The sequence below is a fragment of the Crinia signifera genome, chromosome 9 (assembly GCF_055691185.1).
Source record: "Crinia signifera chromosome 9, ASM5569118v1, whole genome shotgun sequence".
NCBI lineage: Eukaryota > Metazoa > Chordata > Amphibia > Anura > Myobatrachidae > Crinia > Crinia signifera.
In genome coordinates, this window is record NC_139225.1 from 127,961,107 (window position 1) to 127,987,998 (window position 26,892).

The 26,892-nt window shown below is 46.4% G+C and overlaps 2 protein-coding genes across 3 annotated transcripts in view; both read left to right on the forward strand.

Moving 5' to 3' along the window:
- The window catches only part of LOC146036920 (uncharacterized), a 29,973-nt gene extending 28,467 nt beyond the window's left edge, over positions 1 to 1,506 (forward strand). The window contains exon 4 of the mRNA XM_083160761.1: positions 1,260 to 1,506. Within this exon, the coding sequence (XP_083016887.1) occupies positions 1,260 to 1,506 (247 nt within the window). The remainder of the gene's footprint in view (positions 1 to 1,259) is intronic.
- A 9,997-nt stretch (positions 1,507 to 11,503) lies between these two features.
- LTBP4 (latent transforming growth factor beta binding protein 4) overlaps positions 11,504 to 26,892 on the forward strand; it is a 122,842-nt gene continuing 107,453 nt past the window's right edge. The window contains exon 1 of one of the 2 annotated variants that reach the window (XM_083159735.1): positions 11,504 to 12,004. In XM_083159735.1, the coding sequence (XP_083015861.1) occupies positions 11,785 to 12,004 (220 nt within the window). In that variant the 5' untranslated portion in view covers positions 11,504 to 11,784. The remainder of the gene's footprint in view (positions 12,005 to 26,892) is intronic. The other variant, XM_083159736.1, reaches the window with a different exon arrangement.

Sequence of the window (26,892 nt, forward strand, 5' to 3'; positions counted from 1 at the left end):
TTAGTCACCAATACTCAGAGCTACACAGGACTGATTGGCAGCATGGAGCAGTCAAAGCTAAGCTGAACTGAACATACTGTAGCAATATCATGAGCCAGGGAAGCCGGAATAACCAAATACGTGACAAATTGGTGACAAGTATGGGACTAAGGGAAAACCAGAACCGGACCAGACCCTGGAATGACGGACCAGACTGGCTCCATTCATCAAACTCTGCATTCACGAGCTTGTAGTGTCTGGTCTGGGTGGTCTCCCGCCAGAGTGGATGCCTGTGATAGCTTTCACCAAGGATATGGGGAAGGGGAGATTACAGCCTTCTCGAATGGTCCAAACCATTCCAGTTTTTTCTACATCCTCACCATAAAGGGAGGCCTTATTCTCCCCCTCCTCCTCTCCCTGGTGACAGGTCCGGGGTTCTGTCCGGTTCTGGTTTTTACCCATACCTGACTAGTATAAGATCTCAGTGACATGACGGGGCATTTTGGAACATATTCCTAGATTCTGAGTGGGGTGTGGAAAGTCTAAAGCTGGCCATACACTACTGCAGTGTATTGCAGCAGTGTATGGCCATCAGACCCCCCTTGAGCCACCCGGGACCTTCCCGGGCGGCAGGATCACATGTGAAGCATTGCATGCGATCCTTTCACATCCAATTTATCGCATGCAATCCCCTTCACTGGGAGTGGGGTCCAAGTCGGAGGTCGGATCTGCTTGCAGGTCAGACTTCCAGATCCCATCCAATGTGCATGGGACCGCACATCGGATATGATCGTATGTCAAACACATCCAATATGGGGCATTTTCTTGGCCCAATCCATCGGAATCAAGTGAAATCGGACTAGTGTATGGGGGGGCCTTTCTAGATATGCTGGGGAATATTAAAATGATTGTAGATTAAAATGTAGAGAGCGGAGGTTATTATGAATGGGATTTGCTTAATTACTAAAGTTGAGCATAATATATGGCTCAAGCAGCAGGATAAGGGTCTCTCGTATGGCCCTCAGTGTGTGCTAGGTTTCCCACCACTGAACTAATAGTGGGGTTACTGATGATGGTGGGTTTGGCAACCCAATTACTTACCCCACTACCCCGATGGTGCTAATATCATCAAGTCCCAGCCACTTCTCTTTTCTTGCCTCCTTCCAGCATCTTCAAACATATGATAAATAGACAAGTAAGATGTATTCATTGTAAGTAACTAATTATTCATGAATAAATATTTACCGCCGGTTTATTAATGTCTGTTACTGACTTTCCAGCATACAGGAGCTTCAGTATATTCTGCAGAGGAAAGGTTTATCGAAGAAGGATAAAATGGCTACCTTACTGGCTAAGCACCTGGAAACACAAAAGAGCCAAATGGCCAAAGAGAGCTGGAAAGAGAAACATCGGACCCCCAACTCCATACGGACTTCTAGAGGAGAATTTAATATTCACAGACAGATCCAGAAAAATGGTGAGCAATGTTTTGTCTACTCTAGAATCATGGGACAAGGCCCTCTCTAGAGAAGAGTAGGTCATCTTCTGGCATGACAGATGTTGGGGAACTGCAATTCCCAGGATGTTCCCTGCCTTGCTGAGAATTGCAGTTCTACCACTTTGACCATCCCTAATGTACAGCAACAATAAAATGCAGTGCCTTTCAGAAAACAAATGACTAACGTTTTATTAAGGTGTTGGAGCATCCAAGCCTGACATCTTAGCCACTGTCCCCATTATTGCACGCCTTAACCCATTGTTCTACTTTTGCTATTTTTTTTTACTGGACTGAGGGGGTTCTTCTGGTTCACTCGCAAAGGCACAATCACTCTCTAATGGACAAAACCATATGCACTGCAGATGTGGCTGATGTAACATGTGAAGCGAGAGTTAGATTTGTTTCTGTGCAGGGTAAATACTGGCTGCTTTATTTTTACCCTGCAATATAGATATCAGTTTGAAGTACAAACCCCACCAGAATCTAACTCTCTCTGCACATGTTACATCAGCCCCACCTGCAGTGCATATGGTTTTGTCCATCCTATAGATTGTAAGCTTGCGAGCAGGGCCCTCCTACCTTTTGACTGTCTGTAAATACCCTGTTTGTTGGATCACTGTCTCCTTTTGTAAAGTGCAATGGAATATGCTGCGTTATATAAGAAATTGTTAATAAATAAAATAAATAAATTAGAAAGTGATTGTGCCTTTACAAGTGAATCAGAATAAACCCCTGAGAGTTTATATAAAACCCATGCTGGATGGTGCACAACTTGCTTCTAGCCCCGCTACAATACAAATAAGAGGCACAAGTGTCCAACCACAGCGACTGCAGTCTGATTGGCTAGATCCAGGGAATGTTGTTACTTGTATATACTTGAGATATTCACATATTATGAATGAAATGTATCAATTAGGGATGGCCATCAACCATCAATGACTTAAAAAGATCCATGGTCTATAACCAATGGTGACTATTTTTGCCATCGATGGGAGATGTTAGAAATAGTTACCATTTGGCCAGATGGTTTCCCACCATCGATGATAGAGAGCTATTGAATATTTCTATTTTTCTCCCAGGTGTTGGGATACGGAGCACAGCACCACCCCTTGACACCTGTGAAAACACACGCCACACCACTGGCCTGCAATTCACTGAACCTAAAGCGTGTACCCTACTTATAAATGCTACATTGCAAGGAGGTACATAACACTCACTGCACTCCCAGATGGGCGGGGCCTTAGTGTAACTTGGAACATTCCCCCTGTGTTCACTGCACATGTGGAATAAAGCAAAGCAGGAGGACACCTGAGTTGGACTTTTCTCAACTGTAATAAGTCCTGAAGTCCTGACAGGTTTCCGTGGGGCAATATACAGTATAAACTCAGGGGTAATGACATTGACTGCAGTATATGACAGTAGGTAGTACATATTCCGGTATATGTTAGTAGACATGAAACTCATTTTATTTATTTATTAACAGTTTCTTATATAGCGCAGCATATTCCGTTGCACTTTACAAAAGGAGACAGTGATACAACAAACAGGGTATTTACAGACAGTCAAATGGTAGGAGGGCCCTGCTCGCAAGTTTACAATCTATAGGGAAATCAGTATTGATACATAAGTATAGATACTGTATTCCTTATTGCATCGATTCCACCAGAATGCAAGGTTCTATGACTGGTTCTGGAATTTGATAAGCTTGCCTGAAGAGGTGAGCTTTCAGGGAACGCTTATAGGTTTGGAGACTGGGGGAGAGTCTTATTGTGCTTGGGAGGGCATTCCACAGAGTGGGTGCAGCCTGAAGAAAGTCCTGCAATAGGGAATGGGAGCGAGTAATGAGTGTGGAGGAGAGACGCAGACCTTGGGAGGAGAGTAGAGGTCGGGTTGGAAGATACTTTGAGATAAGAGAAGATATGTACTGTATGTTGGTGTAGTTTGGTTTATGGCTTTGTGTGTAAGTAAAATAATTTTGTATTGAGTACGGTAGAATACAGGTAACCAATGAAGTGACTGACAGAGTAGCTTTGCAGACGATGAACGTAGGGCTAGGAAGATTAGCCTCGCAGCTGCATTCATCATGGACTGTAGTGGTGAGAGTCTGTATTGGGGAAGGCCAATAAGGAGACTATTGCAATTATCAATGCGTGAAATGATGAGAGCATAGATTAGAGTTTTTGCAGTGTCTTGTGTAAGGTATGGGCGAATTTTGAATTTGTTTTTTAGGTGCACGTGGCATGATTTTGAGATTGAATGTGGTTTACAAAGGAAAGTTCAGAGTCAAGGATAACACCCAGGCAGCGAGCCTCTGTCATGAGACATAACATGAGTTGGAATAGACTAAGATGTGCAGTAGATAGAACACAGATACAGAGCACTGTCCATCCCCTGCAATGACCATAGCACCTGCCTAGACCATTGTACAGCTAGCTCTAGTACTGACATTCAGTACGGAGCGGAAGGCAGCAGGTACTTATACTGTGCGCTGAGCAGGGCAAGTGCTACCGTGACCTCCGGCTTATCGACAGCCAAGAAACGAATGTGGAGTTTAGCTCCAATCTGTGTCCTGTCTTTGTTTTTCTGTCTGCTCCCAGAACTGAGGTCTGAAAACACCCAGCAGTACATAACATTAATCAGGCTGATATGAATTTCCTGCAGAATTCCATTAAGCAAGACTGTGATGACAGACATTACACTATTTTCCCACCCAGTGCAGCTTATTACTCCTCGCTGCCATCTCATTTAATTCTCTATGTACAGTCTGGTCCGTGAGGCTCTTACATTTCCCAAGACAACCTGGATCCACCCACTTCTCAGTGTAGTGAGCAGGGTGGGTCCGTGATTCACTGAGAACCACATCATCATGGCCTCGCCCCCTGCGGCAAACTGCAGTGAGTTCTGGCCATGCATCGTGGGGGTGAGACCTTTCCAATAGTGATGTAAATTCTGCACATCCCACCTGGACCTCCCCAGATACTCTGGCCTGGTGCTCCTTTTAAACTGTGATATTGGCCCTTATTCTAGTTCACTCGCAAAGGTAATTCCCTTCTGAAATGGACAAAACAATGTGCACTGCAGGTGGGGCAGATGTAACATGTGCAGAGAGAGTTAGATGTGACAATGATTAATGGAGCTGAGCAAGGCACACTGACTGCACAAGTGTGCAGTGCATTACTGAAAGTTGACTAAGTCCCATGACACTTTGCACAAAAGGGCAAAGGCTGAGAGGTTTGTGCTGAGCTCTGATTGGTGGAGCTCATTACATGCTTCTAAGGTCCATGGAGGACAGCAGCAGCAGCCTAGTCATGGGAGGGTTTTTAATCAGAGGCAGCACTGGGACTGTGAGGTCGCCTACAGTCCTACAGAGTAAGGCGCAGAGGGACAAACACAGGCTTTTCATGTGGTATGTATGTATGTAAGTTTATACTGCCTTTACTCTGTGTTTTGACAGTGTAATATTCTCCCATGCAGTTTGCAGCCAGTAAGGGAGCCCCCCTGTCTAAAGTGCCCCGGGTCCCCCAAAGGCTTCATCTGGCACTAGGTGGGGCTAGGGGTCACATGCCCCAGATGCATGGGGAAGGGGGGGGGGGAGATGGCACAGAACCAAATAACTGCCTCGTCCTGGTGGACGAAAATCATAATTTTAGCCCTGCGTTAAGTGTGTAGCTGGTTCTGCCCCCCCCCAGGTTGCTAGGCCTCAGGTTGCTAGGCCTCACAGTTGCTGACTGGATGGCTGCCATCTTCCATCTTCCCCATTGCTTATTGTGTGACAAAATGACATGACATGAGGCCGGGAAGGTGTACTGTCACAGGTCGCCTCTGAGTCCTGCTACCATATAATTATCCATGCGGTAGCTGGCGATGTGCGGTGGAGAGGGGCGGATCTTAGTGCATCCTGCCCAAAATCTGTGTGTGGCCACCCTTATAGAATAGTAGAAAATCTATGAGGTGAATTTTTTTTTAAAGCTTAAGGGGGGTATTTCTAGGCCATTTTCATCTGTTCCGACAGTAACTCGACAGTCGGAACATAATCTTCGGACGTAAATTTAACAATCCGTGGCCGATTCTGACAAAAAAGATCAGACTTAAAAAAATAGTCGGATTTGACACCCTTCAATGCTGTTGTTAACGGCAGCATTGAATAGGTGAGTGGCTGTATTTCCCCTGTCGGGAAATATCAGCACAGATCGAATACACCCATAAGGATGGGGCTAGCCTGACCATGTGATGCAGGAAAGTTTACTTGTTAGAAGTAACTTTAAGCCCCTCTAGCAGCTTGGCATATATTTATTTTACTGCATCCATTAAGCCGTTGCAGGGCTGACCTCACTGGCATCTCCCATTCATAGAGGCATTACCGCATACCCTCCTGGTGCCAGTGAAAGTGAAGTGATCTGTGCGCAGGGCAGAGCAGTGAAGTCATCCTGTATTGTACTGTATGACTTCACACTCTGGCCAGCCGCTACAGTTGGATAGGATAATGGCTAACACTTGTGGCAGAACAGATCCAATGAATCAAGCCAGCTGCTTGTCAGGAGCCATTTGGGGCTTGACATTCAGCTGCTGTTTGTTGATGAGGGACAGCGGATGTGAGAGCGTTGCCTAGCACGCAAAGGTAACATGAACTTAAGTGATATGGAGCCAGGACGTAGGGGGGAATTCAAACATGCTGTATCATCTGGCAGGGAGCTCACCAAACGCTGATTATATGGCTTCGCACTGGCCTTTTATTCCTAAAGGTCCACAATCTGACTTTAAGCAGGACCCGTTAACTCATCAAACACATTGCTTTCATAACAACAACAATCATTTTTATATTGGAGAGTTAGATTTGGATGGGGTTTGTTCTTAAAACTGATATCTATAATGCAGTGTAAAAATAAAGCAACCAGTATTTACCCTGCACAGAAACAAAACAACTCCCCCAAATCTAACTCTCTCTCTGAACATGTTACATCAGCCCCACCTGCAGTGAAGCATAGTTTTGTCCATTAGAGAGAGAATTTTCTTTTGCGAGAGAACCAGAATCAGGCCCATGCAGTGGTGTAGCTAGGTGCCACGGTGCCCAGAGCAAGGGCATGTTTCGTGCCCCCCCCCCTTGCCTGCTCCTTTACCCCCATGCCCCCGGTGCCTAATGCCTACTCTGAGTCCCCTGTGCCTACTCCTTACCCTGTGTCCCCTGTGCCTGCTCCTTACCCCATACCCAGTGCCAGATTAAGACTGTGATGGGCCTGGAGCTGAAATTTCTAAAGGGCCTATTGTGTGCAACCACAGAGGGTGATACTGAAGAATACTAAAAATACAAAAAACAAAACAAAGGGTGCAGGGAATTGCCTCCTCTGTAGTTAGAGATGTGGAGGAAGGAAGGGACACTGAATCACCCACATAGTATAGAGAGCTGAAGTCTCTGCTGAAGCGTTGTAATGGTGCTAACAGACCTTATTTATGGAGCCACGTGTATAGTCCAGCCGGTGCCAGGGAGGCTGCAGGGAACTATAGCACTGATCAGTCGGAGGAGGGGGGGGGGGGGGGGGGGCACCGCATAGGCAGAGCGGCAGGCATGGTTCAATGCAGCCACATCAGTGGGAAATGAGATGCGGCAGTGGCCAGGGAGATCAGAAGCTGGGAGCAGGGAAGGAAGGGCCTCCCAACACAGAGGGCCTCCGGTTGGCGGGATCACATTGCGAGCAGTGGCACCCGCGGTGCTCCCCAGTCAACGGGCTACCTGCATGGAGGACCTCAACTTAGGTAGACGATATGGGCGGGGGAGCGTGCAGGGCTGGAGGGCGAGCTGGCGGTGCAGGCACGGCTCCTGCGCCCTCTGATCTTCCGGCGCCTTGAGCTCATGCTCCGCCCTCGCTACGCCCCTGGGCCCATGGTACTTTATTGGAATGTATCTGTACCTACAGTATATGGATAAAATTATTTCAGACGGAACTGATTTCTGATGCCTGTAAGTTGACTAGATTGATTTGGGCTGCAAACAAGAACTGAGGAATCCCAAAAAATAGAAACACTTCACATATTTGTCTACCCTGATCAGGCAGTCAAACTCTGTTTTATTAGTGTTTGGGTCCATATTCCAGAGCATCAACAGCAATCTTACAGTGATGAAGGCTGCATCACGTATGACCATCATCCCACAGAATACATGTGCAGCACACATTCTGCCCTGAAAATCCCTCCACACCTCCTTAAAAATAGGCCCACAATCCACAAATACACTGTCATGCGTGTAGAACGGCACCTGCGGGACTTGCTGTTTATTATCAGTTTACAAATCATTTCCCAGCTGACAGCAACAGCCAGATGTAAGGTTACATACATGTGTGCATGCAGAGGTGTGCCGCCCTGTGTACTTATGTTCCTGTGACTGTATAGGGCGTATCTTATGATGTGTGCTAGGCTAGCGTAAAGATTTGTTTGCTGCAGCTGTCATCATCATGAACTGCGGAATGACCTCCATATCTATGGGACGAGTAAAGGAATATCTTAAGCAGTGGAGGCTGCAGAGGTGGGGCCTCAGTGCAGTTCAAAATTCAAATAAGTGATACACCGCAACTGCCACCAACTGCCATGTCTCACTGGCAGTGGGTGTTTCTCCAGTATTTGAAATTTGGTCTGTGCTGCAGCCCCTCCTATGAAACCGCCACTGATCTTAATGATACATGTAACTCAAAAGCATAAGTCACACTCAGGCACACTTGCTTGTTCTCAGGAAGACTGCTCTGGGAAATCCTGGTAGGTATAAAATGTGAGCGTGTGACCTCAGAAATTGTGTTATCATGACCTCATCCACAGCAACTTTGGACAATTATGATGTTGTGTGTCCCAGTAAAGTGAGCGACAGCCCAAGGCTAATCCATTATTGTGTATCCATGTAAATCATCGTGAAAGGTTCAAGGATGCAGTGTCCAAATTGCTCTGCCTAGATCGGGCATGGCCAAAATATAGCCCTCCAGCTGTTGTGAAACTACAAGTCCCATCATGCCTTGCCACAGTTTTGCTATTAGGGATGCTAAAACGATGACACGGCATGCTTGGATGTGTAGTTTCACAACAGCTGGAGGGCCACAGTTTGGCCATGCCTGGCCTAGGCCAAAAGAAGTACCATAGGCACCTCAGATGCTCAAGGCCAAGCCTGACTTGAGATGGCATCATTGACTATCTCACAATGATAAAACATTGTGTAAGCCCCATAGTCTTTGGGGGCAACCATTCCCCTAGAATTAATATTCTCAATGTTGGAGTAGGAGAAGAGAAAGGACAGATCGTCTCATGCAAAGACACCTTTTTGTTTTTTAAGACAGTTTCTCCTGAACCGCTTCCCTGGGTTCTAGAATTCTTCTCCATACCAGCAGGAGAAGGCCTTGAGAAATCTATGAAAGAGAAGCTGCTAAATATGGTAACCATGTTACCATTTGTGTGCTTGTTACAGTTCAGTACCTGCATCCATCCCCTTACTCACTGCTCCACCACAAAACAATTTGCAAACCCAACCATAACAGGATGGACTAGCTTTAGACTGAAGTTATAACACACTGTAAACAAGAAACCTGGCTACATGAGGCCCCCGTTACCTAAAACGAAATGACAGCATAGAGGAGAGTGAGAGCGTATATATCGCCAACAACAGAATGTTATGCAACTACTCTCCATCTGCATATCACAGGACCCGCCTCCCCATAATGACAATGCTTCCCATCCCAAGCGGACAGCCGCAAAGGGACTATCAGGAGTTGCTGAACTACAGGGTTAGTATACATCAGACTGTCATGCGGCTCAATGTTCCATTTTATTTCCCCCGTCTTAAGCCAAAAGGGATTCACGTGTTTCTTTCCACTCCACACTAGAATGCTAATAGCCCAAATGTTTTGTCACTTTATGAGGTGGCTCTGAAGACTTTAGAGTCATTGTTTGGTTTATTGGCTCGGTGAAAATGCGTGGATAGAAAAATAATACTTTGCTTGACAGGGATATAAATATAAGAAATTTTGAGTCTCCTGCTGCGTGCCTCAAATAATAATATCAAGGAGTCACGTATAAGTGTCAAGTCAAGGATGCGCATAAGTCAGCCTGCTCTCAGACATAACTTTGGATCTCAGAGATGGCAGCATCTGTACTGCCCCATCTATCCGCCTGCTAAAGTAACCATCAGCGCTATGACTGCACTCTTGTACCAGGTCTATCTTTGGAACAAGTGATCAGACCGGTAACTGCGTACTCTCACCTTTGAATCGTCCGCAGTGCCGCCTACACGCACACGGCATGCCCCTAGATCTACTGCTGCACGTGATGCAGATATTCACGGAATTGAGCAATTGTTCGTAAAAGGAATACACATTGCTCATGTGTATTCCTTTTACGAGTCCACCTTTTGACCCTGTCGACATTTTGACCTGTCGACTTTTCCCATAGACAAAGGTCAATGTGAGTTTTTCATATTTATTGGGTGTTAATTTGTTGGTTTCATCATATGGACTCATAATTAGTGTACCGGGTCTCCTCGCCCTTAGCACCGGTACCATTCCCAGTAGGAGTCCACATGGTTGATAAAGTATGAAAAAGTCCAAAAATGAAACCCCCCCAACACACACACACCTAAAAATCCGACCTTTTCATGTGTGGACCAGTGCAAAATCAACTGTTTGGTGTCGAGCATAAAGTGTTAACTTATTGGCTGTTGACCAAGACACTGTCCACCAATGACCAGATACCTCTCGCATGTGGTATGTTTTGTCCAATAAAAAACCTGCAGGAAGTGATAGCTGATTGTTATGTGTATCTGCAGTGGATTTTGAATGAAACTGACTGAGGCATAATACTGTAATCGACCAAAAAAAGGTCATTTTTTATTTTATTCATTTTTTCCCCATAAATATGGAACACCCCATCAATGTTGGACGATGTTTAGTTATTACAATGGGCTTCTTGTTCTTCTTCTACAATTGGGCTGTACAATTACAGAACAGTTTTTGGTTCTCAGTGAATATACCCTCACGTTTTACTTAGGAGTTCTCTTTTAGATGGGCTGTTGCTATGGGCAACCAATCAGATTCTACAAATGGAGCGCCTGTCAGCCAGCCTGAAGAATCGCCAGATCTCCTGAGCTGGTACAGGTTGGCGGACAGGAGCTCCATGTCACTGGGATGTGTGAGCATGTCACACGCTCAAGCGTCCCAGTCAGCACAGCGGCAGGTACGGATTCCCTGCCCGTCTCCGCTTCAGAGAGATGGGCAGGGCGAGTGGGGGCTGCGGGAGGTTACGGGGCAGCATCGGTGAGCCGGCGGAGGGCGGAATGGGGAGCGCGAGTGAGCGGCGCACGGTGTTAGGCGCACAGTCACGATTGGCAATTCTATCGCCCATATATATATGCCTCCCCCATTAAAACGCCATCTTTCTATAAAATCAGTTCTGGCCTGTTGTGAGCTGATGTTTGACAAAGGGATATCGGACATCCTCTCAGCTCCTCTGTTTCATCCAGCATGAACCTCATGTATGTATGTATATAGAGCTTAGACTTCCACAGTAGCCAGTAGGGATTGGGGGTCAGAGGTCAATCCATTGGAAGCCTCTGTGTACATTCCTGGATCCTCTCTGCATTGTACCAGTATTATAGCATGGCCAACAACAGTCCTGTATGTGCAATGTTTCTATCTCCAGAGGCAGGTGCAGAAAGCGAGCTGGTGTTAGGTCTGTGCAGCTTATCGGGAGATGACCCTTGGCCTCTTACGCTAATATCTACTTGCCCTGACTGGTAATTGAACCCAGCCTGCTTAAAAGTGTTTGGAGCAGGGAGTGAATGGGGTTAAAATAAGCCCTACTAATGGCTGACAGGATACCCTTGTAAACATTGTTGTTGGATCACTGCCCAGTGGCTGTTTTTAATTAGTTGATCCACATTTCATATTGTAGCCAGCATGCTGTGTAACCGCTTTCTGTCACTCCCTCATCCGTCCTCCCTCGCTCACTCTTTTCTTTCTCTCTCTCTCTTTTTTTTTTTTTTTTTTACTTTTATTGCTTTAATAAAGTGAGAGTGTCACTCAGTCCAACTCTGCAGTTCTCTCGTGTGAGGGGTTCTAAAAACACCAGACCCCAAAGGAACAAATATTCAGTTCCCACAAATCTCCCCCATTTCTCCCTCCCTTCCCCTTCTACGTGAGAGGCAGGAGGAGTTCAGGAAGAAGACAATCTCTGCAAAAACCCACACAGCCCCAAAAACAAAACTGAACCCACTCCCTGAGGTCCCCCCCCCCCCCCAAGAGCTTGCAATCCATCGGGGCCTCTGGGAGTGAGAGCTGAATATGGAAGGGAAACTAATCCTTCTATCTGTGTCTCTTTGCTGCTTGGGGTGGATACCAGCGTCTGGACAGGTGGAGAAGGTGAGAGTGATGTTTACGCCGATGATTTGCCGTGTTCAGTGTTTGGGGGACCAGTGCACTAAAAAGTGTGAGAAAGGGAACATGACCACCGTCTACAGCGATGAAGCCTCCAGGAACCACGGGGAGCACGGATTCCGAGCGTGTGAGTATGACCTCATTCTCCGTCACTGCATAAAAGTCTTGTACATAGAACATGCGCTCTATACTTTGTCATTCATTACTACAGTATCTGTTGTAATAGAGCAACTGACTGGTTTGTATTGTATGTTACAAGTTTCTCAATGGTGACTGTACTGTATAATCAATGATGCTGATAAATAATGTCCCTATCCTTAAATAGCACTGACCCTAATACATATTCTGGTAAGGCTCTTCATGAACCACAGAGCTTACAATCTTATTTATACTATGTTCAAATCCTAAAGATAATGGGCGTTATTCTAGTTCACTCTTTTTGACAAAATCCTTCTTAGATGGACAAAACCATGTGCACTGCAGGTGGGGCAGATGTAACTTGTGCAGAGAGAATTAGATTTGGGTGGGGTTTTACTTCAAAGTGAGAGCTATATTGCCGTGTAAAAATAAAGCAGTCAGTATTTACCCTGCACAGAAACAAAATAACTCACCCAAATCTAATTCTATCTGCACATGTTACATCTGCCCCCCTGCAGTGCACATGGTTTGTCCATCTAAGAAGGATTTTGTCAGAAAGAGTGAACTAGAATCAGGCCCAATGCAACAAGGGAAGATCAGACATAAAATACAATGCAATTTACGAAAGGCAAAACGCCCGCTCGGCAATCCCAGACGCGCGCCTGAATCTGTGCAGCTGCGCCTAGATAATTCCAGGCTGCATTGGTTTAAGGAACAACATGACAGCGGTTACTGAGGGGGGAATTTACTAAAATGGGATTTCTATTTCACATGGGATGTTGCTATTGGCAACCAATCAGACTGTACTTCTTATTTATTTAGCACCGTCTAGAAGATAATAGATATTATTTGATTGGTTGTCCATAGATCTCCCGTCTTAGTACATTTCCCCCTGAGGCAGCAGATGGCTCAGGGGATCAGTTGGGCACAGTACAGGTGTCCCTAGCGGAGCACATGGTATGTCAGAATGCTGCCATGATTGTAGAGCAGCGCAGAAAGGAGACCTTGGGGTAACGCTGTTAGAGGAATGACATAAAGGGGAGGAGAAGGTGGATTGTAAGTGGCGTTTCTTGCCCAGCGGATTGGTGTTTTTCTATTTCAAGTTCTCCAAAGGACTTTTGAAACAGCTCAGACTTGGCACATATTTTCTTTTGTCCTTTACAAGTAATGAGAGCGACACTGCACCTCCATATTGCACTTAGCAGGAGAAAAGCATTTCCAGCTGCTCTCGGTGCTATGAAATGACACACACACGCACACACAGAGCTGGGCACTGATTCGGCACTTACATAGTGCCCCTAGATGGAAGCATCCACCAACATTTGCAGAGCGTGCATTAAGGTACTGATGCTGAGTTGAATCTGTGCCTGTTTGCAGAGCATATGTTGGTATATTCGCACTATTGGGGGTTATTCAATAACAGATTCCAACTGTCGAAATCCCATTCCGTTTTCATATCGTTCGACAGAAACTCGACATCCGGAATTCAGTGTTCCGCCTGTCGAGTGTCGGATAATTCAGATGATTGTCGAAAAATGGCCGCAGATTGGTGAACAAAGGCCGTAAATTCGACAATCCGCCTCCGTTTCCTACAAGACAGATCCGACTGGCTTTAAAGTCCGATCTTTTTTGTCGGGAACTGCCTTCAATGCTGTCGGTAACGGCAGCATTGAATAGGCTGGGGCCGCTATTTCCGCCGGCATTCCAGATGGTTGAAAAATCATTGTAGATTCAGGGTTGAAGACTAGGTTTAGAGTTCAGCCCTGGTTGTTGCATCACAAAACGAAGATGCTATAAGCGTGTTGTAATGTAAGGCAGGATGTCTCTCATCAAACACTGATTGCTAGTCCTAACACTCTGCTCTCCCTGGCAGCTTGCACATCCTCATTCCACAACACACATTCTCTCTGTACAGTAAATGAAGGACATTTACTGGTGCACTCCGCACAGGTCATACTTGACAATGACATTCTCATTGGAAATGATAACAGTCTTAAGGCTCTGCCCAGCACAAGCGGTGCCCCTGTTTGGACACCCATTGCGGCAGTATGTTTTAGGCCTAATTCAGAGCGGAGTGCTCATCTGCAAAGTTGCAGATGCCTGCGAGTGGTTTGCTGCCACCCAGACAGAAGGAAAAAACGGCACCGTGCAAATCTGCAAGTGAATTGTGAAAATGTAGCAATCCGCTATCCCGTCGCACATACGCAACTCACTCGCCATCGAATGATCTTACCAGTTTTTGCAAATTTGAGTGAATCTGCCCCTTCCACAACTCTGACGTCACGACAATTAATATTGTTGCTCAGTTGTTATTTTGGTTTGAGTATGTGCGCAACAATCCGTACGCATTGTATTGTAAATTCGCACAATAGCTATCAACTCTGAACAACCCCCTTAGTCCGCTCACTGAGGAAATGGGGAGTGGCATTGCCGGTTGGGGGCATGGCCTTGCGGCCCAACCCCCGTGTTCGTCATTGCAGGGGACCGGGAGATGTGATCTTCCTCCAGCACCGAGTCCTTTTACTGAGGAGTCAGCTCAGTGGAGTCACTCCTCAGAGGGTGACACCTGGGTGTGGCCTGCACCCCCCAAGTGATGCCATTGGCCTGCACTTTTTGAAGTGCATCCCGAAACTCTCCTGTGTTCAGATGCATCTATTCACCGATGCTCTGCAGAGCTTCAGGATGTGGAGTGATTCTACGAGACCGTGTCCGAAAAGCGGGAATATCCTGCCAGAAATGGCCAGTTGGGACCTACAGTATGCTTTAAGTATAAACATGATGGAGCTGACAAAAAGAGGAAATGTGCACATTTGCCAATCATGCTGCAGTGCAGGTGGGGCAGATTAGCGTGCTGAGAGATTTACAGACGGGAAGCTGTGTCCTTGGTGAACTCTATATTGCATTATACAAATAAAGTTGTCCGGTAATATGGGTCACATGCAAAAAGCAGGGAGTGTTTACCCTGCATGCATGAAACATATAAGTATTTGTACCCCTCACATTGCAACATGGTTTGTCCAGCCCCAAAGCTGTTTTACTCGGGAACTTAATACTGTACATCTTCATAGCTCATTTACTATATGATCTGGAACTAATGTACTGCATGTGTGATTCAGGCCAGGGTGCCAGATTGCTGCTAATAGAATGAGTACTCTGGACATACCTCCCAACTTTCACAGTACAGCAGTTGGGCGGCTGCAATTTGGGGGCATGGCTAGTGGCAAGGGGGTGTGGCCTTCTACTGCCATCACTCCTGTGAGGCCACGCCCCATTTTGCCGCTACAGCCCCTCTGCCTGCGGGAATAGACGGTGTGCGCATGCACACAGCATCTATTTGGCGCTGCCCAGTGGGTGGCAGCGCGGACTCCCAATTGTCTCTGCCGCGAGTCACTGCTGGCCCCGGGTGGGATTCTGCCCAGCAGGTGGCAGTGGAGACTCCCAACTGCCCCGTCCCCTGCCGTGGGACACTGCTGGCCCCAGGCGGGATGCGGGAACGTCCCCCCAAAAAACAGGACGATCCCGCGGAAAGCTGGACAGTTGGGGTGTATGCTCTGGATAGTGACCAGAGGTATAGCAGGCATGGGGAAGGGTACTGTAATGGTTCCATCAGTAAGTTACATTGGCACAGCCATCTCGCAGCCACCTTAAGAGCTTTACCCCCCACAGTACATCAAGACGGGTAATAGCTAACAAGCATGGAATAAATTAGCCCCCATACATGGACACATGTATTTTTAGTTATGCCCCTGGATTTGCAGGAGAGGGGGGAAGGGGGTTATTGAAGCCCGGATAGTGGATAATAATTTAGGTGAAGGGAATCAATTGTTTTCGTTCACTTCATTTATGGGGTGCTAGCAAAATGATTGAAGTTTTTCTTACGGATTACCCATGTTAAACTGCACTACTTGCATATTCCCCAAAGACAGGGCTGGACAGTTACATGTAGGAATAATCTCATTTGTTAAATAATATGGTCTCATTACTGTACGATCGTCATATGACTTCATATAGGATGTTCTTACTCAACTATTGCTCAGTGCAAATACTATCGGGACTCTTTAAGTGAAAATAACAACACCACAGTGGTCTCATTGCAGACGGGATAAGTTCACCATAAACCGACCAAGCCAGATTCTCATTTCAGACGATACACACAAAGGGGTGTATTTACTGAGATGGGAGCTATATTGAAGATGTGATGTTGCTATGAGTAACCAATCAGAAACAACTTTTTTTTTTAGCACCTTCTAAAAGGTTTGGGGCGAGTTGCCGTTATGGGTGGGGTTCTCTATGCTTTTTGTCCCACTGCTATAGCGACTGACATCCCAGCAGCTGGTTCAACCTGTTGCTGGTTATTTAAAAATAGGGGGAACCCAATACTGCCCCCGGCCCCTCCATTAATTTCCCAGTACCAGCCTAGGCTCAGAGGTTAATGATTTGGGGGTTACCCCACACATTTAGTTTTGTCTAATTTAACCATTTCTGAACATTATAGTGATCTATTCAAGGCTCCACCCCCACAAAAGTTTGGTGGAGGTTTTGGCATCAGATCTCCTGATTGACGATCAAATAGAATGCATTATAAATTATGTTTCTAGACAATAATAGATAACTATTGAAACTCACTGGTTTTCAAAATGACCCAAAATCGACCTTTAGTAAATTTTCAACTTTTATTTTCTGAGCAATACCAAAACGACCAAACTGACAATAGTGTGTTCAGCACACGGTGTATCGGGAGCTGATCAACCGGGTTTTAGACTGACTGTCAGGCCCTGGCGTAGTGTACACCCCAATCAATTATTGCCCAATAAGCCCGTATCGGTCATCCTGAGAATTGTATAGTATGTACTTTAGTGCTAATAGACCTCCAATCTGCTTGGCTAGTTTATAGGAGGACCACTGCTCTGAGGTCTAATGTACATAAGGGCCTTCATTATGGTGTCTAATGTGCATCAGGGCTTCCGATCTGGTAGAATCTCCAATGCAATGTTTAGTGAAACCTCCAATTTGGTGGCAAGCATTTAAATCAGACCTTCAGTCCGGTGGTTGGTGTATACCAAGACATTCTAGTAGCTAGTGTGTCAGATCTGTTCACCGGTTATTTTAAGATGGCATAGTCAGGGCCGGCTCTACCATTAGGCAGCTTTAGGCATTTGCCTAGGGTGCTGGGATCTGGGGGGGCGCCACCAAGTCTGCAAATCAAAAAAATCAAGGATATCTATGAGAATCCTTGTTGTACTTAATGCAGGTTGCGACTGTGGAACATCTAAGACCTCACCTCCATACTTTCCCTTGAGACATACTTCCCTACATTGCTGCCCCCCCCCCCCCCTCCTTGTACTCTGTTGTGGGTGGCAAAGGGGAGGGTGCAGATGGCCTCTAGGGAAAGCAGGGTACTTGCCCACCTTCCCAGTTGGGGATGGGAAGACCACATGATTTTTTTTTGGGGGGGGGGGGGGGGGGTAGGTTGAAGTGTTGCCTAGGGTGTTGAGAAGCCTTACACCGGCCCTGGGCATAGTGATTATTATGTCAGATAGTTTCTTAGCTGAAATATTTATTTTCATCAGTATCCTTTTTTGCTACAGATGGTCAGAGGAACATATGGTCACATCTATACAGTATTTTCATTGATAGAACATTCTGAAGTTGTATCTGCCTCATCTTAGATAGATTTATAAAATTCCGGTGGTGGATCTTATTGCTTCTCTGTCAATTTTGAACTGTCACATGTGCTTATAAATGATGCTGTACTGAATGTCATTGAAGAAACTGTCCTTAGTGCCTCTCATCTAATCTACAGAATGCCCCGACAACGGTTTGTGCCGGGCCAAGGCTGAGCGTACAGGGGAGGTTTACCATTCTGGGACCTAAAGATGTTTGCTATTATACTTTATAGGGGTTAACCGGCTCAAAGTGTGAGGTCAAGTAGCAAAAAAATAAGGTAATATATACTCTCACTTACTCAGACTACGACTGTGCTGGGGGAACACACAGATGCTGGATGAATAAGTCCCTGTGTTTTCTGCGAAGAACATTTCTGTTGGGGATCTTTGCTTGGAAGAACTGAATAATGCTGATGCAGTAAAACTACTTTGTGTCCTGTTGCAGTGCTCAGTGTTGATAGTGATGGTGTATGACTTGTGACATGAGGCTGTCTTCTACAACCTCACCTTTGTATCAGAAATTTAAGCCATTTCTATTTCTGTTTCTGTTACTGACTGTGTTTTAACCTACATATGAAGATGTCGATCATTCTCATCTGTTTTGTATGACTGGTTAATAATAATAATTCACCGGACTATGGGTCAGATTCAGCAGGGATTATTGGGAAACTGGACATTCTCGGGGCCCGTTCTGTGCATGTGCAGGGCTGGTCCAGTGATTGCACTGCTACAATACGGGCACCTCTGCCCAATGTACAGGTAGAGGTGTTCGCAAGGAGGAATACAGTAGGTCAGCGTTTGTAAAAACGGGGACGGTACTCTTTACTTAGAAGGGCGCCCACGATTTTGATCGTGGGCATCGTTAGTAAAAAATCTCGGGCATCTCGGGCATTGAATGCACTAAAAAATCGGGTGCGATCAACCGACGAGATGCCCGAGATTTCCCATAGGGAACAATGTTAAATGTCTCAATTGACCCAATTTTCCTGTTCAATGCCTCAATTGACCCGATTTTTCCATAGGAAACAATGTTAAATGGGCCACAGAGGCCAAATAGGCACCCAGAAGTGTATAATGGCCACCCGAATTGTTAACGCCACCCCACGATCAACGTCAACCCGATGCGTGGCGAGCGCAGCGAGCCCGCGAGGGGCGGCGGTACGCGTCCTACGACCTTTTCATACCCCCACTATCCACGTCGGCGTGGAGTTGAGAATAGAAAGTGTGGCGAGCGCAGCGAGCCACCGAGCCCGAAGCGTGGCGAGCGCAGCGAGCCCTGCGAGGGTACGCGGACAGCTGTGAAGCCCGCGAGGGGACGCGGATACCTGTGAAGGTATCCGCGTCCCCTCGCGGGGCTCGCTGCGCTCGCCACGCTTCGGGCTCGGTGGCTCGCTGCGCTCGCCACACTTTCTATTCTCAACTCCACGCCGACGTGGATAGTGGGGGTATGAAAAGGTCATAGGACGCGTACCGCCGCCCCTCGTGGGCTCGCTGCGCTCGCCACGCTTTGGGTTGACGTTGATCGTGGGGTGGCGTTAACAATTCGGGTGGCCATTATTCACTTCAGGGTGCCTATTTGGCCTCTGTGGCCCATTTAACATTGTTTCCTATGGAAAAATTGGGTCAATTGAGGCATTGAACAGGAAAATCGGGTCAATTTAGACATTTAACATTGTTCCCTATGGGAAATCTCGGGCATCTCGTCTGTCGCATCGCACCTGATTTTTTAGTGCATTCAATGCCCGAGATGGGCGCCCTTCTAAGTAAAGAGTACCACGGGGACATGTAATGCCATTTCCCGGATGTGACTAAGCCAAGGGCTGTGACTGGAAGCATCGCAATGGCCCTGATACTGGAAGCCCGAGTAAGGACAGACTTTCTGAATAAGGCCAGACTGCTAAACTGCGTATATATAATCCATAGTGAATCAGGCCCAATAATCCTACAAACTCGTGAGTTTGTGCAAGTGTACCTAGAGGAATTGATGCTACAGAATTTTGCAGACACAGGTGGTCACTAAATATTGCTTTGCTTTAGATTTCTCTTCTATTTATTCACTTTGCATTTTGTTAATTGATTAACTATTAACATTTCTATTTTTGAAAGCAATTTTACTGTGTAACATGTTTTCCACACCTGCCTAAAACAGTGGGGGTTATTCAACACTGCTTGGTAAGCAGCACTGGAATGCCCCCCACTGACCAGCGAATGTTTTCTCCTGCCTTCAGAAATGAAACTCAGTAGATACTGACTTTAATTTCCTTCGCTAAGCGCCGAAGACGGGGCGGGTGCTGACATCCTGTGACATCAGCCACCCACCCCCAGCAAGCATCGGCCCACCTGCGTTCCCATAGGAATGCCCAGCGTTTTCAGGGGGACGCCTTGTCCCTGCCCCCATCTGCTCCCACCCCTCTCTCCCCGCAACAAATGGCCTGGCAAGTGTGTAACTCAACAAAGCCGTTCGTTGCCGGAGGCTGCACTTGTGTATGTGCATACCCCAACACCATCGGAGCGGGCTGAATTCGCCCCATTCCAAATAGAGTTGAATTAGGCCCAGTATTGTATATGTACGGCCTGATTCAGGCCTGATTGCTGATGACTGCGAGTGGTTACTTGTTTACTTACAGTTCCTTATATAGCGCAGCAGATTCCGTTGCACTTTGCAATTGCAGACAGTGATAGAACAAACTGGGAAACAACAGACCCACATGGAGGTAGGAGGGCCCTGCTGCAAGCTTACAATATATAGAATTGCAAAATATCTCTAGTCGCTGTCCTGCGCACATTCATACTCAGTTTATGAACCATCTAATGATCTTTCCTGTCTGCGCAAATGTAACTCTGCCCCTTCCACAACTCTGCAACAGATATAATTTGATTGAGGCCACTGCTGATTTCACCCCCCCCCCCCCCGCTTAATACACCTAGGACCGCCTGCGTTTTTTTCTGACACCCACAACAGACGTCCGGTTACCACCCCCAAACGCGAACTACCTGTCAATAAATTGCAAGGTGATTGAGAGGATTGTGAATTCACGTCTGAATCCGGCCCACAGATCGATCGATAGATAGATAATATATTAGATATTATTGGCAAGCAGCTGGGGTCATTCCAACTATGCCCAATAATCAAGAAATATAATACCAAATATGGGATTAGTTATCTAAATATCTAAAATTCTAGCAACAAGTATAAACAAATATACATTGTATAACTACCCAACAAAGAGCACTGAGCCAATAATGAATGTCACAAATTATTCTAACCTCAATTTAATAAGTAATACACATAAATATATGCACTAAGACATGAATAAAAGTACACATAAAGTTGTTTGCCAAAATGCTTGCCAATCGGTTGTGTTCTCTCTTCCCCGACTTGAATCATGGAGACCAGGTGGGTTTTGTTAGGGGTATGGAGGCCAAAGACAACACTTCTAAAGTTATCGGCCTCATTCATCATGGTAGAGGTGGGGGGCCCTCTGTGATCTTTTATTCATGGCTGCAGAGAAGGCATTAGATAGAAGCACTGACTGGCAGTTTTTCGAAAGTTATCCCTTATCCAAAATGCTCAGAAGTATTTTGAATAATGGATTATTTCATATTTGGGAATCTACATTAGTATAATTGAATAATGTGTGTGTGTTTGGATGTTCCATGATAACTCTCATAAGGGTCCATGCTTTTTCTGTCATTTTCATGCATTGTGATATGTCCTTGGAAAGCTTAGGACTTTCTGAATACAACACAGGAGATGCTGCAGCAGCCAGAGCAGGTCTCCAACTATCTACCTACTCTTCCCAACACAGCCTGGCAGGATATGCTGCAGCAGCCAGAGCAGGTCTCCAACTATTTATCTTGAGGTATCTTTCATTTATATACACATCAAAACATGAAATACACACCAATATATTTTATTTGAGCATGAAACAAGGTTTCAAAACATGAAACAAAGTTTGTGTACTATCCCAGGCACTGAAATTGAATGCCAAGCAGTAATTTAATGGCTGGCCCATATTTAGTCACAGTGAATAGCCCCAGTGTGCCGATGTACCTGTGGGGCTGCTTGTGGCCAGGAGAGAGTAGAAGGTGACAGACTGGTGGTCTGGGTGTGTTATAGGGTAGAGGGTGGCATGCTGGTGCTGGTGTATTAGGGGATAGAAGGTGTCAGGCTGGCAATATTGGCATACAAGAGGGTGCCTATGACCCCAGGGAAGGGTATTGTAGTGGAAGTCACAGACACAACCGCAGGATAAGACACAAGGGGCCAGATGCACTAAGCTTCAAAAGTTAAAATGGAGAGTAATAAAAAAAACAACCAATCAGCTCCTACCTGACATTTCTCAAACACAGTCTGTGACATGTCAGGCAGGAGCTGATTGGCTGGCTGTTTATCACTCTCCATTTTATCACTTTTGAAGTTTAAGTGCATCTGGCCCAAGGACAAGCTGCAGCTGTGTCCAACTCAGTCAGGCCCTATGAGGAGAGGTCCCGCCCCTTCAACAGACCCCACCCCCTCAACAGAGCCCTCATCCCTGAGAGCTGCTTCCAGAAATTTCCTGGGCTGATTTTCCATCTCAATCCACCCCTGGTCCCTGCTTAATTTATCCCATGCTGGAGCCTAGTCTTTAATGCTGCAAGAGATTCAAAAACCACCCTTTATTTAGTCCAGGGACCTCGTTACATATGCCCTTCAGCGGGTGCCGGATGACTGTCAGGAACCCAACAGTCAGAAACCCCAATTTACACGGGCTATTTTCCCTTATGGGTGGTCCAGGACCCCCATAGATAGCTCGCCCCCATGTCAAGCTCCTGACAGTTGGGATTCCAATGTTGAAGAAACGACTGTCGGAATTTTGCTGTCAGTAAGTTATACCATACCCTGATCAGCCCCTTTCCTATCTAGTTGAATCTCTTCAGTTGTCTCCCGCATATTTAAATATCGAGAGTGGTTAAGGATCCTACATGGATCTCTAGTAGACATTTCACATCCACCCTACTCATTCTGGGCCTATCGTCAGCGCTGATTCAGACCCGTTCCTATGGGTCCGAATTTGGCCCTGTTTTTGATGGTGCGTGTTTATGCGCATAGTCTGACCTAGTGCCGTAAGTTCTTCCCAGTTACCCGGAGGCAAGGTAAATATTAATGCCCCCCGCCCTACCCCCCGCCTCCACACACACACATACACAGCACATTATATAAATATATATATATGTAAGTATGCATGTTATGTATGATATATTTAAAATAAAGAGAGTGTGGCGTCTATGGTCCAACTAGGAGGTGGAGTCAACCACAGAAGCGATATCGACGACTTGAACGAACTGATTAAAACTTGCAGGAGAGGAGAGGTGCCCCCTTGGGAGCAGGAGCCCGGCAGTAGATTACTCCATTGCCTCCCAGATTTACATCTGTGCTGACCCCCTGTGCTAATGCCTTCAGCGTTCACACAGGCAGGAGAGGGAGGGTGGTGGGCAAGGCGTGGCAACAGGGTAACAACCAGCATTTTATGGGCATCCCCATGAAAAAAACTGTGCGTGCCCCTGGGAACGCAGGCATGGTGTTGCCTGCTCAGGGCGGGTGGCATGACGTCACCGCCCGCCCTGTATTCTGCAATCAGCTAAGGGTAAATAATTTCTCTCCTCTTCATCTGCATGTGAGGGGATGTGTTCTCGTACAGGCGCTCCGTGGGGTGGTGCTGACCGGTTTGCTAGGCTGCAAGTATATGCAGCCTAGTGAACCAGTCTGAATCAGGTCCCATACTCTCTCTCTCTGCTGATCAATGGACCACAACCGATTAGGAGTTCCCGTATCTAGACATCTCATCTCTCAGTTGTACCAGCTGTATATACTGCCTTGCTTCCTTATGTAAGTGCTTGGCAAAGATAATTAGTGGGGGAGTTAACAGGAGAACAGTGGCCCCGGGCTATTTTGTTATACTTTACCTTGCTCCTCCTCGATCCCAGTCCAGATGATATCGTCACCACATTCATCAGATGTTTCCAAATGTATCTGCTCTTTGCTGGCAGTGTGGTCAGACGCTGGGTTCTCTGCTCCACACCTGGTGCCATCACCAGGAGCTGGTAGACATCTGGCAGACAGTGTGGAGGTCATCAGTGACAATGACTGTCCTCCCCATGACCGATGTCTCGTTAATCTTATGGACCTCCCCATTTCAAAGTTCATAAAGTCCCTACTCTGACATGTAAATAATGCTGCGAGGGCAACTATAACATTCCTTTTGGAGGTCCTAGACCCACCCTACTATCTCTTGGTGGTTTCACAGAGTGGCCCACTATACTCCCATGGAGGACTTTACATCTTCCTCAACGTTGTCCTCTTTTGACTTGTGTTCTTTCCATTCCTTCTTCCTTCTCTTTTAATTATTGTTTTAGATTTAAGTTTCATCTGTTCAGCGTTGTTCTATATCGCTTTGGGATTTTGTATAATCGCATGATTGTATCAAATATCGTGGTTACCCTTTTTTTGTATTTCTTCTGCAATTCATTGTTTTTATGTTCCGACTGTATATTCTGCTGATGTTGACTAGAATAAAAAACCGACTGCAAAAAAAAAAAAAATAACCGTGCGCGCACACACACATACACACACATACACACACGCATACACACACGCATACACACACACACACACACAATAAACAATTTATTATCACAAGCCTGCAGCTGGTTTTGGGGCCTCGCACCCTCTGATCTGCAGCGGAATATTACAGGAAAGTATGCAGGGAATGGTAAAGCCGTAATCAGTGCTTTGTAGTGAGGGTGCAGGACTTCATAAAGGAAGGCAGGCTCACTTTCAGGGGTTCATTTACTAAGATGGGAGTTCTATTGCAGATGGGATGTTTGATGGGCGAAGCAAGATCCCATCTGCAAAATAATTCGCATCTTAGTAATGTCCCTTTCAGATCGCACCTAATTACCGGGTTCATGCCAGTTTCTTGCCGTTTCAACCTGGTAATAGGTGCAATTTGAAAGGGCTTACCGGGTCCAGCAAACCAGCAGCAACCCGACATTACGAACTGGCAGGGTTCTTAGTGGTTCGTTGTCAGGTTGCTGTGCAGTGTGAATGGGTTAATCGGGTCGAGCGACCCGGTTCCTATTCATTTGGATGGAGGAGGCAGTGCTTGGAGCAGCGTCAGCTCCAAGCGCTCCCTCCTCCGTCCTGCCTCGCATGACACTCCGCCCTGCCCCCACATGATGTTAGCGAACTGGCAATATTGCTGGGTCGCTGAAGGGGCCAGAGTGCGCAAAATGCAGGGTCGCTTCGGGACTGAACCGTTTCCAAGTCCCGGTGTGACCCTGCATTTTGTGATCTGAAAGCGGTATAAATAGTATTAAAATCACCCCTCAGTCTCTCTCTAAAGAATTGAACTGTCCTCTCTTGTATTGCTATACCACCGCCCCCAGTATTCCACGTATCCACCACTTTCCCGAACCTTTATTCAATGCCTCTTCTCTCATGGTCAAGTTTATTTTCAAATGAACAGGAAATCCATATGAACTTTATAAAGAGCAGAGCGCGTACTGTTACAGTGTGTAAAAGCAGAGCTCCATGTAACCCTTTGTTAGCCAGAAATAACACACACGGTGTTCATGCAGAGTAACAGCACTATGAGCTCATGGCTGCAGAGAAAGCACCACTCAGCGGCTCTGACACTCTGATTGGATAGCTGCCAGTGATGTCTCCCCCTCTGCCCCACACAGTACTTGCAGCTAGTTCCTCCCTATAGAAACCATTCAGATGTATAATGTAACATGTAGGGAGGGGAGCTGCACATGGAAACCACACGCTGAGCGTCTTTGAGTTTCCATGTGCTCACTTGCTTACCCAGAGGACAGTAATTTGGTGGAATGGGTGGAATGTCACCGTTGTAATGAGGTTCAGGCCCTTCTGGAGCATGTATCTCCCTGCAGGAGGGAAACCTGCACTTAGCTGGCGTGTTCACTAATCACAAGCAGATCTATAGAATCATGTAGTAAACCTGGTAAAGATTCTCAGCAGATGGAAAACACTGGCAGTAGTCTGCTTAAAAACACAGGAGATCTATAGTGTAGTCTTCCAGCGGAGGTGGTACCCAGAGGTGAGAAGGAAATTCATTTGGGGCATCATGGACGGTGTAACGGTTAGCATTACTGCCTCACAGCACTGAGGTCATGGGTTTGATTCCCACCATGGCCCTAACTGTGCGGAGTTTGTATATTCTCCCCGTACTTGCGTGGGTTTCCTCCAGGTACTCCGGTTTCCTCCCACATTCCAAAAATATACTGGTAGGCTCCCAAAAACATTAACCCTACAATGTCTGTGTGCGTATACATGTGGTAGGGAATATAGATTGGGGCAGGGACTGATGTGAGTGATCTCTGTAAAGCGCTGCGGAATATGTGTGCGCTATATATAACTGGTAATAATAATTATTATTAATGGGCTGAGTATAAATGGATGCTGTACATAGGACCTTATTCAGGGCCGTGGGTATGCGTTCGCACGGGTCCGATGTTTTTGCAATGCGCAAGGGTACGAATTTACATCCGAGTGAGTCAACCAGAATAACCCCCACAGTGCAAGCTCCAGTGTAAGATAGATAAAGATATACGTGCTGCGGTCTCCCGTTGATATGTTTAGACTTACTTGATAAATAGGCTTCTAAATTGTGTAATTGCTGTGAACACTCATATGTTATACAATTGTACCGGCAACTGTGATTCTCCAATGCGATCACGGTACTTCCGGGTCCAGGAACAAGATGCACTGCTGCATATGTGTGATCACCTGACTGCACATGTGCGAGCATCCATAGGTGCCGATTTATGTTTTTGCTGGTGGGTGCTCAAGCCAAAAATATAGAGGAGTGGCTTCATGGGGAAAGGGTGTGGCCACAAAATAATACCAATTTATATTACAGAGCACAGTTGTCTCCAATATTCAAATTACGACAACAGAGTTCCACACACATAAATGCCCCCACAGCGCAGGTACATAAATGCCCCCACAGTGCAGGTACATAAATGCCCCCACAGTGCAGGTACATAAATGCCCCCACAGTGCAGGTACTCCGCGGACAGAATATACTCTTCCCGGCATACTGTTTCCCAGGTGGCGGGTCCGGCGATGTGGGTGCTGCAGCCGCAAATCAGCAAGTTAATATGGCGGCTAAGCAGCGAGACTCGGGCCCGTGGGTGCTCATCAATT